The sequence below is a fragment of the Salvelinus namaycush genome, unplaced genomic scaffold (genome assembly GCF_016432855.1).
Source record: "Salvelinus namaycush isolate Seneca unplaced genomic scaffold, SaNama_1.0 Scaffold220, whole genome shotgun sequence".
Lineage (NCBI taxonomy): Eukaryota > Metazoa > Chordata > Actinopteri > Salmoniformes > Salmonidae > Salvelinus > Salvelinus namaycush.
Window position 1 is genome coordinate 206,418 of NW_024059009.1, and position 13,652 is coordinate 220,069.

General features: G+C 45.1%; 1 protein-coding gene across 1 annotated transcript in view; it reads left to right on the top strand.

Moving 5' to 3' along the window:
- Positions 1-783: 783 nt before the first annotated feature.
- LOC120038429 (neurobeachin-like) overlaps positions 784-13,652 on the top strand; it is a gene marked incomplete at its 3' end in the record, with an annotated part of 84,440 nt that continues 71,571 nt past the window's right edge. The window contains exons 1-3 of the mRNA XM_038984197.1: positions 784-810; positions 8,175-8,285; positions 12,905-13,025. Of these exons, the coding sequence (XP_038840125.1) occupies positions 784-810; positions 8,175-8,285; positions 12,905-13,025 (259 nt within the window). The remainder of the gene's footprint in view (positions 811-8,174; positions 8,286-12,904; positions 13,026-13,652) is intronic.

Sequence of the window (13,652 nt, forward strand, 5' to 3'; positions counted from 1 at the left end):
GAAAGGGAAAGAGGTAGAAGATGAGGTGGGGAGAGAGGTGTAGAAGACAGAAAGGGGAAGAGGTAAGAAGACGAAGTGGGGAGAGAGGTGTAGGAGACAGAAAGGGGAAGAGGTAAGAAGACCAGGTGAGGAGAGAGGTGTAGGAGACAGAAAGGGATAGAGGTAAGAAGACGAGGTGAGGAGAGAGGTGTAGAAGACAGAAAGGGAAAGAGGTAAGAAGACCAGGTGAGGAGAGATGTGTAGAAGACAGAAAGGGAAAGAGGTAAGAAGACCAGGTGAGGAGAGAGGTGTAGGAGACAGAAAGGGAAAGAGGTAAGAAGACCAGGTGAGGAGAGAGGTGTAGGAGACAGAAAGGGAAAGAGGTAAGAAGACCAGGTGAGGAGAGAGGTGTAGGAGACAGAAAGGGAAAGAGGTAAGAAGACGAGGTGAGGAGAGAGGTGTAGAAGACAGAAAGGGAAAGAGGTAGAAGACGAGGTGGGGAGAGAGGTGTAGAAGACAGAAAGGGGAAGAGGTAAGAAGACGAAGTGGGGAGAGAGATGTAGGAGACAGAAAGGGGAAGAGGTAAGAAGACCAGGTGAGGAGAGAGGTGTAGGAGACAGAAAGGGAAAGAGGTAAGAAGACGAGGTGAGGAGAGAGGTGTAGAAGACAGAAAGGGAAAGAGGTAAGAAGACGAGGTGAGGAGAGAGGTGTAGAAGACAGAAAGGGAAAGAGGTAAGAAGACCAGGTGGGGAGAGAGGTGTAGAAGACAGAAAGGGAAGAGGTAAGAAGACCAGGTGGGGAGAGATGTGTAGAAGACAGAAAGGGGAAGAGGTAAGAAGACCAGGTGGGGAGAGAGGTGTAGAAGACAGAAAGGGAAAGAGGTAAGAAGACCAGGTGGGGAGAGAGGTGTAGAAGACAGATAGGGAATAGGTAAGAAGACCAGGTGGGGAGAGAGGTGTAGAAGACAGAAAGGGAAGAGGTAAGAAGACCAGGTGGGGAGAGAGGTGTAGAAGACAGAAAGGGGAAGAGGTAAGAAGACCAGGTGGGGAGAGAGGTGTAGAAGACAGAAAGGGAAAGAGGTAAGAAGACCAGGTGGGAAGAGAGGTGTAGAAGACAGAAAGGGGAAGAGGTAGAAGACCAGGTGGGGAGAGAGGTGTAGAAGACAGAAAGGGAAAGAGGTAAGAAGACCAGGTGGGGAGAGAGGTGTAGAAGACAGAAAGGGGAAGAGGTAAGAAGACCAGGTGGGGAGAGAGGTGTAGAAGACAGAAAGGGAAAGAGGTAAGAAGACGAGGTGGGGAGAGAGGTGTAGAAGACAGAAAGGGAAAGAGGTAAGAAGACGAGGTGAGGAGAGAGGTGTAGAAGACAGACAGGGAAAGAGGTAAGAAGACCAGGTGGGGAGAGAGGTGTAGAAGACAGAAAGGGAAGAGGTAGAAGACGAGGTGGGGAGAGAGGTGTAGATGACAGAAAGGGAAAGAGGTAAGAACAGCGGCAGACAGAATATGATTCATGAATTACAGTGCTACCCTAACATTCTCTTAGTTCATCACATTTGCGGTGTCTCCTAACCAGCGTTGGGCTCCCAGTCGGCCCGAAGGTTATCTTAAGAGCGGGTGAGGTGGCGATGACGGGACTGGCTTCCTCTCTCACATCAAAACATACCTGCAGACGAGTGACAGATGGATAGAGAGAGAGCATGATTATGCCTTGTTTTTTTTAAATTCTAATTTATTCTTATTTCAATGTAAAGCATCTCTTTAGATGCTTCAATGTAAAGCCAGTTCAGATGCGAGAGGGATTCACCAAAACAGCTGATATAACCTAGAGGATTTAGGGAGAAGGGGGAGAGGGATGAAGTGAAGAAGAGAGACTGTTATTTTGTGTGTGTGGTCTCACCCGGTGTCCATGAAGGCCTGATTCACACAGTCTCCTCTGAACAGTTGATGTTGAGATGTCTGTTACCTGAACTCTGTGAAGCATTTATTTGGGCTGCAATTTCTGAGGCTGGTAACTCTAATGAACTTATCCTCTGCAGCAGAGGTAATACTGGGTCTTCATTTCCTGTGGCGGTCCTCGTGAGAGACAGTTTCATCATAACGCTTGATGTTTTTTGCGACTGATAGACATGAAGGATTGTGTGACATTCATGTCTTAAAGTAATGCTGGACTGTCGTTTCTCTTTGCTTATTTGAGCTGTTCTTGCCATAATATGGACTTGGTCTTTGACCAAATAGGGCTATCTTCTGTATACCACCCCTACCTTGTCACAACACAAATGATTGGCTCAAACGCATTAAGAAGGAAAGAAATTCCACAAATTAACTTCTAACAAGGCACACCTGTTAATTGACATTCATTCCAGGTCACTATTTCATGATGCTGGTTGAGAGAAAGCCAAGAATGTGCAAAGCTGTCATCAAGGCAAAGGTTGGCTACTTTGAAGAATCTCAAATATAAAATATATTTGATTTTTGTTTAACACTTTTTTGGTTACTACATGATTCCATATGTGTTAATCCATAGTTTTGATGTCTTCCCTATTATTCTACAATGTAGAAAATAGTAAAAATAAAGAAAAAACCCTTGAATGAGTAGGTGTGTCCAAACTCTTGACTGGTACTGTAGCTATCTAGCTAACGCCACAGATGAAAGGATTATTTATCGTAATCTTTACCAACAGGTCACATAGCTATCTGCTTAGCTAGCTTGCTTATTTCATGCATGTCCGGGCATGTTGACACAAGCCTTCTTACTAGTGAATTAACTAAACTCATATTTGCAACAGGACTTTGATTTTGGTCACTGTGTCAATTCAGCCATTTTCTCAATACTGCACCTTTCTGTTGGAGAATGAGCTCGCTTGGCGCTGCTGATTTTCTCGGCTAGACATTCCTTGGCTTTGTGCTCGTGGCTCAGGCGGTGAGTGGTGGCTGACAGCAGCAGATTTTCTATGTAGCAGGACTATGAGGAAAGCCGATAGAGATAGACTAGAAATTATTGGTCGATCTCTAGTTATGTTAGAAAACATTTTTGGTCTCATTTGGTGAGTATTTCTAGAGACCTTAGAGGAGGAAGGATATATACAAAAGTATGTGGACACCCCTTGAAATTATTGGGTTCAATTTCAGCCAAGCCCGTTGCTGACAGGTGTATAAAAATTGAGCACACCGCCATGCAATCTCCATAGACAAACACTGGCAGTAAAATGGCCCGTACTGAAGATCTCAGTGACTTTGAAAGTGGCCCTGCCATAGGATGCCACCTTTCCAACAAGTCAGTTCGTCAAATTTCTGTGTAGGCCACACAGAACGGACTGAATTGCGTAGCGCGTAACAATTGTCTGTCCTCGGTTGCAACACTCACTACCGAGTTCCAAACTACCTTTGGAAGCAACGTCAGCACAAGAACTGTTCGTTGGGAGCTTCATGAAATGGGTTTCCATGGCTGAGTAGCCGCACACAAGCCTAAGATCACCATGCGCAATGCCAAGCGTCGGCTGGAGGGGTGTAAAGCTCTCCTCCATTGGACTCTGGAGCAGTGGAACCGCAGTGTCTGGAGTGATGAATCACACTTCACCATCTGGCAGTCCGACGGATGAATCTGGGTTTGGTGGATCCCAGGAGAACACTACCTGCCCCAATGCATAGTGCCAACTGTAAAGTTTGGTGGAGGAGGAATAATGTTTTTCATGTTTCTGGCTAGGCCAATTAGTTCCAGTGAAAGGAAATGTTAACCCTGCAGCATACATTGACATTCTAGATGATTCTGTGCTTCCAACTTTGTGGCAACAGTTTGTGGAAGGCCCTTTCCTGTTTCAGCATGACAATGCCCCCATGCACAAAGCGAGGTCCATACAGAAATGGTTTGTTGAGATCGGTGTGGAAGAACTTGACTGGCCTGCACAGAGCCCTGACCTCAACCTCAATGAACACCTTTGGGATGAATTGGAACGCTGACTGCAAGCCAGGCCTAATCGCCCAACATCAGTACCCAACCTCACTAATGCTCTTGTGGCTGAATGGAAGCAAGTCCCCGCAGCAATGTTCCAACATCTAGTGGAAAGACTTGTCAGACGAGTGGAGGCTGTTATAGCAGCAAACAGGTAACCAACTCTATATTAATGCCCATGATTTTGGAATGAGATGTTCGATGAGCAGATGTCCAGATACTTTTGGTCATGTAGTTCAAATCTTGATAGCTTGAATAGGTTACCATGACCACCAATACCATTTCCTGTATAGTACAGTGTGTGCTGGTCCTGTACAGTGTGTGTGTGTGTGTGTGTGTGCGTGCGCGCGCGCGTGCGTGTGTGTGTGAGTGTGCATGTGTACTGTATTGTGTGTGTGTGTTCAGTGCCAGTGTGTGTATATCTAGCTAGCACCGTGTACTATTTCCTGAATGTATTAAAGCATGTTGTCTACTCTAGTCCGTTCTGGCAGCCTATAGCCTTCTAGGGTTCTCAAACCTCTCCTCGGGGGCCCTCAGACCTTTTCACAATCTTGTTGTACCCCTGAACCCATGATTTAGGGGGCTGAAAGAAATGTAATTATAGAGAGATTCCAATAATCACATGGTCATTGTATCCTGGGTGGGAACAGAACTGGAATGTTATTTTAGTTTGTCAAGCTTTGTTTTTCCATCTCTCTGTGTGTGCGTGTGTGTGTGTGTGTGTGTGTGTGTGTGTGTGTGTGTGTGTGTGTGTGTGTGTGTGTGCGTGCGTGCGTGCGTGCGTGCGTGCGTGCGTGCGTGCGTGCGTGCGTGCGTGCGTGCGTGCGTGCGTGCGTGCGTGCGTGCGTGCGTGCGTGCGTGCGTGCGTGCGTGCGTGCGTGCGTGTGTGTGTGTGTCAGGAGGCTAGAGACAGAGAGAGATTGTCTTATTCTCCCTTTTACAGAGAGACAGAAAGATAGAGACAGAGAGAGAGACAGTCAGACAGAGAGTGAGAGAGACAGAGAGAGACAGAGAGACACAGAGAGAGAGAGAGAGAAAGGTGGAGACAGACAGAGAGGGGGAGAGAGAGAGAGACAGAGAGAGAGAGTGTGCGAGGGACAGAGAGAGACAGAGAGAGAGCGAGGGAGAGAGGGAGAAAGGGGGAGAGAGACAGAGGAAGAGCGTGAGAGGGAGAGAGGGGGAGGAGAGAGAGATAGAGCGGGAGAGAGAGAAAGGGATAGTGTGAGAGGTGTATTATGTATTTACCATTGTGTTCTGTGTTGCCTGCAGCATTAGAAGGGCTCTTCAACAGTAATCAGCATCTATCAGACAATATGTCCCAAACAACACCCTATTCCCTACATAGTACACTACTTTTAAACATGGCCCAATGAGTTTTAGTCAAAAGAAGTGTAGTATGTAGGGAATAGGGTGACATTTGTCACACACTTCGTTCTCCTCCACTTCACTAAATGATGATTTCTTTTCATTTTTCTTCCCCATTTTCCCTCTCAATTTCTCTTACCTCCCTCCCTCCATATCACTCTCTCTCTGTCTCTGTCTCTCTCTCTGTCTCTCTCTCTCTCTCTCTCTCTCTCTCTCTCTCTCTCTCTCTCTCTCTCTCTGTCTGTCTGTCTGTCTCTCTCTCTCTCTCTCTCTCTCTCTCTCTCTCTCTCTCTCTCTCTCTCTCTCTCTCGCTCTGTCTGTCTGTCTGTCTGTCTGTCTGTCTGTCTGTCTGTCTGTCTGTCTGTCTGTCTGTCTGTCTGTCTGTCTGTCTGTCTGTCTGTCTGTCTGTCTGTCTGTCTGTCTGTCTGTCTGTCTGTCTCTCTCTCTGTCTCTGTCTCTCTATCTCTGTATCTCTCTCACTCTCTCTCTCTCAATTCAATTCAATTCAATTCAAGGGGCTTTATTGGCATGGGAAACATGTGTTAACATTGCCAAAGCAAGTGATGTAGACAATACACAAAAGTGAAACAAACAATACAAATTAACAGTAAACATTACACATACAGAAGTTTCAAAACAATAAAGACAGTACAAATGTCATATTATATATATACAGTGTTGTAACAATGTACAAATGGTTAAAGCACACAAGTTAAAATAAATAAGCATAAATATGGGTTGTATTTACAATGGTGTTTGTTCTTCACTGGTTGCCCTTTTCTTGTGACAACAGGTCACAAATCTTGCTGCTGTGATGGCACACTGTGGTATTTCACCCAGTAGATATGGGAGTTTATCAAAATTGGATTTGTTTTCGAATTCTTTGTGGATCTGTGTAATCTGAGGGAAATATGTGTCTCTAATATGGTCATACATTGGGCAGGAGGTTAGGAAGTGCAGCTCAGTTTCCACCTCATTTTGTGGGCAGTGAGCACATAGCCTGTCTTCTCTTGAGAGCCATGTCTGCCTACGGCGGCCTTTCTCAATAGCAAGGCTATGCTCACTGAGTCTGTACATAGTCAAAGCTTTCCTTAAGTTTGGGTCAGTCACAGTGGTCAGGTATTCTGCCACTGTGTACTCTCTGTTTAGGGCCAAATAGCATTCTAGTTTGCTCTGTTTTTTTGTTAATTCTTTCCAATGTGTCAAGTAATTATCTTTTTGTTTTCTCATGATTTGGTTGGGTCTAATTGTGCTGTTGTCCTGGGGCTCTGTGGGGTGTGTTTGTGTTTGTGAACAGAGCCCTAGGACCAGCTTGCTTAGGGGACTCTTCTCCAGGTTCATCTCTCTGTAGGTGATGGCTTTGTTATGGAAGGTTTGGGAATCGCTTCCTTTTAGGTGGTTGTAGAATTTAACGGCTCTTTTCTGGATTTTGATAATTAGTGGGTATCGGCCTAATTCTGCTCTGCATGCATTATTTGGTGTTCTACGTTGTACACGGAGGATATTTTTGCAGAATTCTGCATGCAGAGTCTCAATTTGGTGTTTGCCCCATTTTGTGAAATCTTGGTTGGTGAGCGGACCCCAGACCTCACAACCATAAAGGGCAATGGGCTCTATGACTGATTCAAGTATTTTTAGCCAGATCCTAATTGGTATGTTGAAATTTATGTTCCTTTTGATGGCATAGAATGCCCTTCTTGCCTTGTCTCTCAGATCGTTCACAGCTTTGTGGAAGTTACCTGTGGTGCTGATGTTTAGGCCGAGGTATGTATAGTTTTTTGTGTGCTCTAGGGCAACGGTGTCTAGATGGAATTTGTGGTCCTGGCGACTGGACCTTTTTTGGAACACCATTATTTTGGTCTTACTGAGATTTACTGTCAGGGCCCAGGTCTGACAGAATCTGTGTAGAAGATCTAGGTGCTGCTGTAGGCCCTCCTTGGTTGGTGACAGAAGCACCAGATCATCAGCAAACAGTAGACATTTGACTTCGGATTCTAGTAGGGTGAGACCGGGTGCTGCAGACTGTTCTAGTGCCCGCGCCAATTCGTTGATATATATGTTGAAGAGGGTGGGGCTTAAGCTGCATCCCTGTCTCACCCCACGACCCTGTGTGAAGAAATGTGTGTGTTTTTTGCCAATTTTAACCGCACACTTGTTGTTTGTGTACATGGATTTTATAATGTCGTATGTTTTACCCCCAACACCACTTTCCATCAATTTGTATAGCAGACCCTCATGCCAAATTGAGTCGAAGGCTTTTTTGAAATCAACAAAGCATGAGAAGACTTTGCCTTTGTTTTGGTTTGTTTGGTTGTCAATTAGGGTGTGTAGGGTGAATACATGGTCTGTTGTACGGTAATTTGGTAAAAAGCCAATTTGACATTTGCTCAGTACATTGTGTTCATTGAGGAAATGTACGAGTCTGCTGTTAATGATAATGCAGAGTATTTTACCAAGGTTACTGTTGACGCATATTCCACGATTGTTATTGGGGTCAAATTTGTCTCCACTTTTGTGGATTGGGGTGATCAGTCCTTGGTTCCAAATATTGGGGAAGATGCCAGAGCTAAGGACGATGTTAAAGAGTTTTAGTATAGCCAATTGGAATTTGTTGTCTGTATATTTTATCATTTCACTTTAGGATACCATCAACACCACAGGCCTTTTTGGGTTGGAGGGTTTTTATTTTGTCCTGTAACTCATTCAAGGTAATTGGAGAATCCAGTGGGTTCTGGTAGTCTTTAATAGTTGATTCTAATCTCTCTCTGTCTCTCTCTGTCTCTCTCACTCTCTCTCTCTCTCTGTCTCTCTCTCTCTGTCTCTCTCTGTCTGTCTCTCTCTCTGTCTGTCTCTCACTCTGTCTCTCTCTCTCTGTCTCTCTCCAGCTGGTGGGAGGTGAGTTTGACCTGGAGATGAACTTCATCATTCAGGACAGTGAGAGTATAGGCTGTATGGTCGACCTACTGTCTCACTGCGAAGTCACCTGCCAAGCTGAGGTAAGAAAAATTACTATATTATACTATACAAACTATATACTATAATATACTTGATATATACACAATATATACAAAAGTATGTGGACACCCCTTCAAATTTGTGGATTCATCATATTTCAGCCACACCCATTGCTGACAAGTGCATAAAATCGCACACACAGCCATGCAATTTCCATAGACAAACACTGGCAGTAGAATGGCCGTACTGAAGAGCTCAGTGACTTTCAACGTGGCACCGTCATAGGATGCCACCTTTCCAACAAGTCAGTTTGTCAAATTTCTGCCCTGCTAGTGCTGCCCCGGTCAACTGTAAGTGCTGTTATTTTGAGGTGGCAACGTCTAGGAGCAACAACGGCTCAGCCGTGAAGTGGTAGGCCACACAAGCTCACAGAAAGGGATCTCCAAGTGTTGAAGCGTGAAGCACGTAAAAATAATCTGTCCTCGGTAGCAACACTCACTACTGAGTTACAAACTGACTCTGGAAGCAACGTCAGCACAAGAACTGTTCGTCGGGAGCTTCATGTAATGGGTTTCCATGGCAGAGCAGCCGCACACAAGCCTAAGATCACCATGCGCAATGCCAAGCGTCGGCTGGAGTGGTGTAAATCTTACCGCTATTGGACTCTGGAGCCGTGGAAACGCGTTCTCTGGGGTGATGAATCACCCTTCACCATCTGGCAGTCCGTCGGATTAATCTGGGTTTGGTGGATGCCAGGAAAACACTACCTACCCCAATGCATAGTGCCAACTGTAAAGTTTGGTGGAAGAGGAATAATGGTCTGGGGCTGTTTTTCATGGTTCGGGCCCCTTAGTTCCAGTGAAGGGAAATATTAACGCTACAGAATACAATGACATTCTAGGCGATTCTGTGCTTCTAACTTTGTGGCAACAGTTTGGGGAAGGCCCTTTTCTGTTTCAGCATTACAATACCCCCGTGCACAAAGCAAGAAATGGTTTGTCGAGATCGGTTTGGAAGAACTTGACTGGCCTGCACAGAGCCCTGACCTCAACCCAAACCAACACCTTTGGGATGAATTGGAACGCCGACTGCGATCCAGGCCTAATTGCCCAACATTAGTGCCCGACCACACTAATACTCGTGGCTGAATAGAAGCAAATCCCCGCAGCAATGTTCCAACATCTAGTGGAAAGCCTTCCCAGAAGAGTGGAGGCTGTTGTAGCAGCAATGTTCCAACATCTAGTGGAAAGCCTTCCCAGAAGAGTGGAGGCTGTTGTAGCAGCAATGTTCCAACATCTAGTGGAAAGCCTTCCCAGAAGAGTGGAGGCTGTTGTAGCAGCAATGTTCCAACATCTAGTGGAAAGCCTTCCCAGAAGAGTGGAGGCTGTTGTAGCAGCAATGTTCCAACATCTAGTGGAAAGCCTTCCCAGAAGAGTGGAGGCTGTTGTAGCAGCAATGTTCCAACATCTGCTGGAAAGCCTTCCCAGAAGAGTGGAGGCTGTTATAGCAGCAAAGGGGGGACCAACTCCATATTAATGCCCACAATTTTGGAATGGGATGTTCGACAAACAGGCGTCCACATACTTTTGTTCATGCAGTGTACTTTATGTATTTTGCCAATTCACCTGCCGGGCTACATAACACACTTATAACTGCGTTATTACTATAAACTGTATGTGAAGTATTATAGACGTGACGATAGTCAACATTTTGATGTTTATGATGTGCTTTGCTAAGAATTGATGTAAAACAACAACATTGGGGCTGATTCTCTTAGTCCCTTCTCACTGCAGCTTTCTACCCAACTTGTTGCAGAACCGTTAACCCATATTTTAACTTGACTATTGTCCCTGGTGTTATCCCTGGTGTTATCCCTGGTGTTATACCTGGTGTTATACCTGGTGTTATCCCTGGTGTTATACCTGGTGTTATACCTGGTGTTATCCCTGGTGTTATACCTGGTGTTATACCTGGTGTTATCCCTGGTGTTATACCTGGTGTTATACCTGGTGTTATACCTGGTGTTATACCTGGTGTTATCCCTGGTGTTATACCTGGTGTTATCCCTGGTGTTATACCTGGTGTTATACCTGGTGTTATCCCTGGTGTTATACCTGGTGTTATCCCTGGTGTTATCCCTGGTGTTATCCCTGGTGTTAACCCTGGTGTTATACCTGGTGTTATACCTGGTGTTATACCTGGTGTTATCCCTGGTGTTATCCCTGGTGTTATACCTGGTGTTATACCTGGTGTTATACCTGGTGTTATCCCTGGTGTTATCCCTGGTGTTATACCTGGTGTTATCCCTGGTGTTATACCTGGTGTTATACCTGGTGTTATCCCTGGTGTTATACCTGGTGTTATACCTGGTGTTATCCCTAGTGTTATACCTGGTGTTATCCCTGGTGTTATCCCTGGTGTTAACCCTGGTGTTATACCTGGTGTTATACCTGGTGTTATCCCTGGTGTTATCCCTAGTGTTATACCTGGTGTTATACCTGGTGTTATCCCTGGTGTTATCCCTGGTGTTATCCCTGGTGTTATCCCTGGTGTTATCCCTGGTGTTATCCCTGGTGTTATACCTGGTGTTATCTCTGGTGTTATCCCTGGTGTTATACCTGGTGTTTTACCTGGTGTTATACCTGGTGTTATACCTGGTGTTATACCTGGTGTTATCCCTGGTGTTATCCCTGGTGTTATAACTGGTGTTATACCTGGTGTTATCCCTGGTGTTATCCCTGGTGTTATCCCTGGTGTTATCCCTGGTGTTATACCTGGTGTTATCTCTGGTGTTATCCCTGGTGTTATACCTGGTGTTTTACCTGGTGTTATACCTGGTGTTATACCTGGTGTTATACCTGGTGTTATCCCTGGTGTTATCCCTGGTGTTATACCTGGTGTTATCCCTGGTGTTATCCCTAGTGTTATACCTGGTGTTATACCTGGTGTTATACCTGGTGTTATCCCTGGTGTTATCCCTGGTGTTATCCCTGGTGTTATAACTGGTGTTATAACTGGTGTTATACCTGGTGTTTTACCTGGTGTTATACCTGGTGTTATACCTGGTGTTATCGCTAAGATCTGGAAAGCGGCGTATGTCCTCACCCTACGTAAAGGAGGAGATCCTTCTGACTTAGATAACCATCGTCCAATTTCCAAGTTCTCTCTTGCCTATCCAAAGTTTTTTAATCCCTGACTACCTGTCAGCTAAAATCTTTTTTTAAACTTCTCACTCTATTCTAAGTACCAATCCAGTTTTATCTCTGGATATAGCACAGTTTCAGCTGCTTCGCTTGTTTTAGATAATGTGTTAAATTGCTTGGATCATAAAAATCATTTTAAGGACTTTTCCCAAGGCCTTTGATACAGTCGAGCATCACATTCTCATTCAAAGGTTGACTGAAATAGGCCTGGATCAGGCTTCGTGGAAGTGGTTTGAAAAATATCTGTCAGAAAGGAGTTAATTTGTGATATCTTATGGTGTTAAGTCTATTTTCCTTTACACAGTAGTACGGAAGGTGTACCGCAGGGGTCAGTACTGGGACCTGTTCTCTTTACTATATATATAAATAATAGTGGGTCTGTCTGTTATAACTTGTAATATTCATCTGTATTCAGATGACACTGTTATGTATGTATGCCATTGCTGCAATTGTTGACCAGGCTATGTTAGAGCTGCAATCTGACCGTGTTTACAGAACACCCTGGTTGGCCAAGACTAAATACATGTTGTGCTGTAGTTCTCTCCAGAATGTCCCAGATGTACTACATATTTAATCACTGGATGGTTCTTCCATTGATCAGGTTCCCACCTACAAATATCTGGGCATTTGGATTGACAAAGACTTGTTTGTTGTTGCGTCACCAGGTGATGACGCTGTGTGTGTTGTTGCGTCACCAGGTGATGACGCTGTGTGTGTTGTTGTGTCACCAGGTGATGACGCTGTGTGTGTTGTTGTGTCACCAGGTGATGACGCTGTGTGTGTTGTTGTGTCACCAGGTGATGAGTCTGTGTGTGTTGTTGTGTCACCAGGTGATGACGCTGTGTGTGTTGTTGTGTCACCAGGTGATGACGCTGTGTGTGTTGTTGTGTCACCAGGTGATGACGCTGTGTGTGTTGTTGTGTCACCAGGTGATGAGTCTGTGTGTGTTGTTGTGTCACCAGGTGATGACGCTGTGTGTGTTGTTGTGTCACCAGGTGATGACGCTGTGTGTGTTGTTGTGTCACCAGGTGATGACGCTGTGTGTGTTGTTGTGTCACCAGGTGATGACGCTGTGTGTGTTGTTGTGTCACCAGGTGATGACGCTGTGTGTGTTGTTGTGTCACCAGGTGATGACGCTGTGTGTGTTGTTGTGTCACCAGGTGATGACGCTGTGTGTGTTGTTGTGTCACCAGGTGATGAGTCTGTGTGTGTTGTTGTGTCACCAGGTGATGAGTCTGTGTGTGTTGTTGTGTCACCAGGTGATGACGCTGTGTGTGTTGTTGTGTCACCAGGTGATGACGCTGTGCGTGTTGTTGTGTCACCAGGTGATGAGTCTGTGTGTGTTGTTGTGTCACCAGGTGATGACGCTGTGTGTGTTGTTGTGTCACCAGGTGATGAAACTGTGTGTGTTGTTGTGTCACCAGGTGATGACGCTGTGTGTGTTGTTGTGTCACCAGGTGTGGTCCATGTTCACAGCCATCCTGAGGAAGAGTGTGAGGAACCTTCAGACCAGCACAGAGGTGGGCCTCATACAACAGGTCCTGTCCAAGATGAGCTCTGTGGACGACATGATCGCAGGTAGGGGAACACACACTCACACACAAATGAAATCACATGTTATTGGTCACGTACACGTGTTTAGCAGATGTTATTGTGGGTGTAGCGAAATGCTTATGCTTCTAGCTCTGACGGTAATATCTAACAATTTCACAACATATTCCAAATACACACACATCTAAGTAAGGAAGTGAATTAAGAATATATAAATATATGGACGAGCAATGTCAGAGCAGCATAGACTAAGATACATTAGATAGTATAGAATACAGTATATACATAGGAGATGAGTAATGCATAGACTAAGATATAGTAGAATAGGATAGAATACAGTTTATACATATGAGATGAGTAATGCAAGATATGTGAACATTATTAAAGTGACTAGTGTTCCATTTATTAAAGTGGCCAGTGATTTCTAGTCTGTCTATAGGCAGCAGCCTCTAATGTGTTAGTGGTGGCTGTAATAGTCTGATGGCCTTGAGATAGAAGCTGTTTTTCAGTCTCTCGGTCCCTGCTTTGATGCACCTGTACTGACCTCGCCTTCTGGATGATAACGGGGTGAACAGGTCATGGCTCGGGTGGTAGATGTCCTTGATGATCTTTTTGGCCTTCCTGTGACATCGGGTGTTCTAGGTGTCCTGGAGG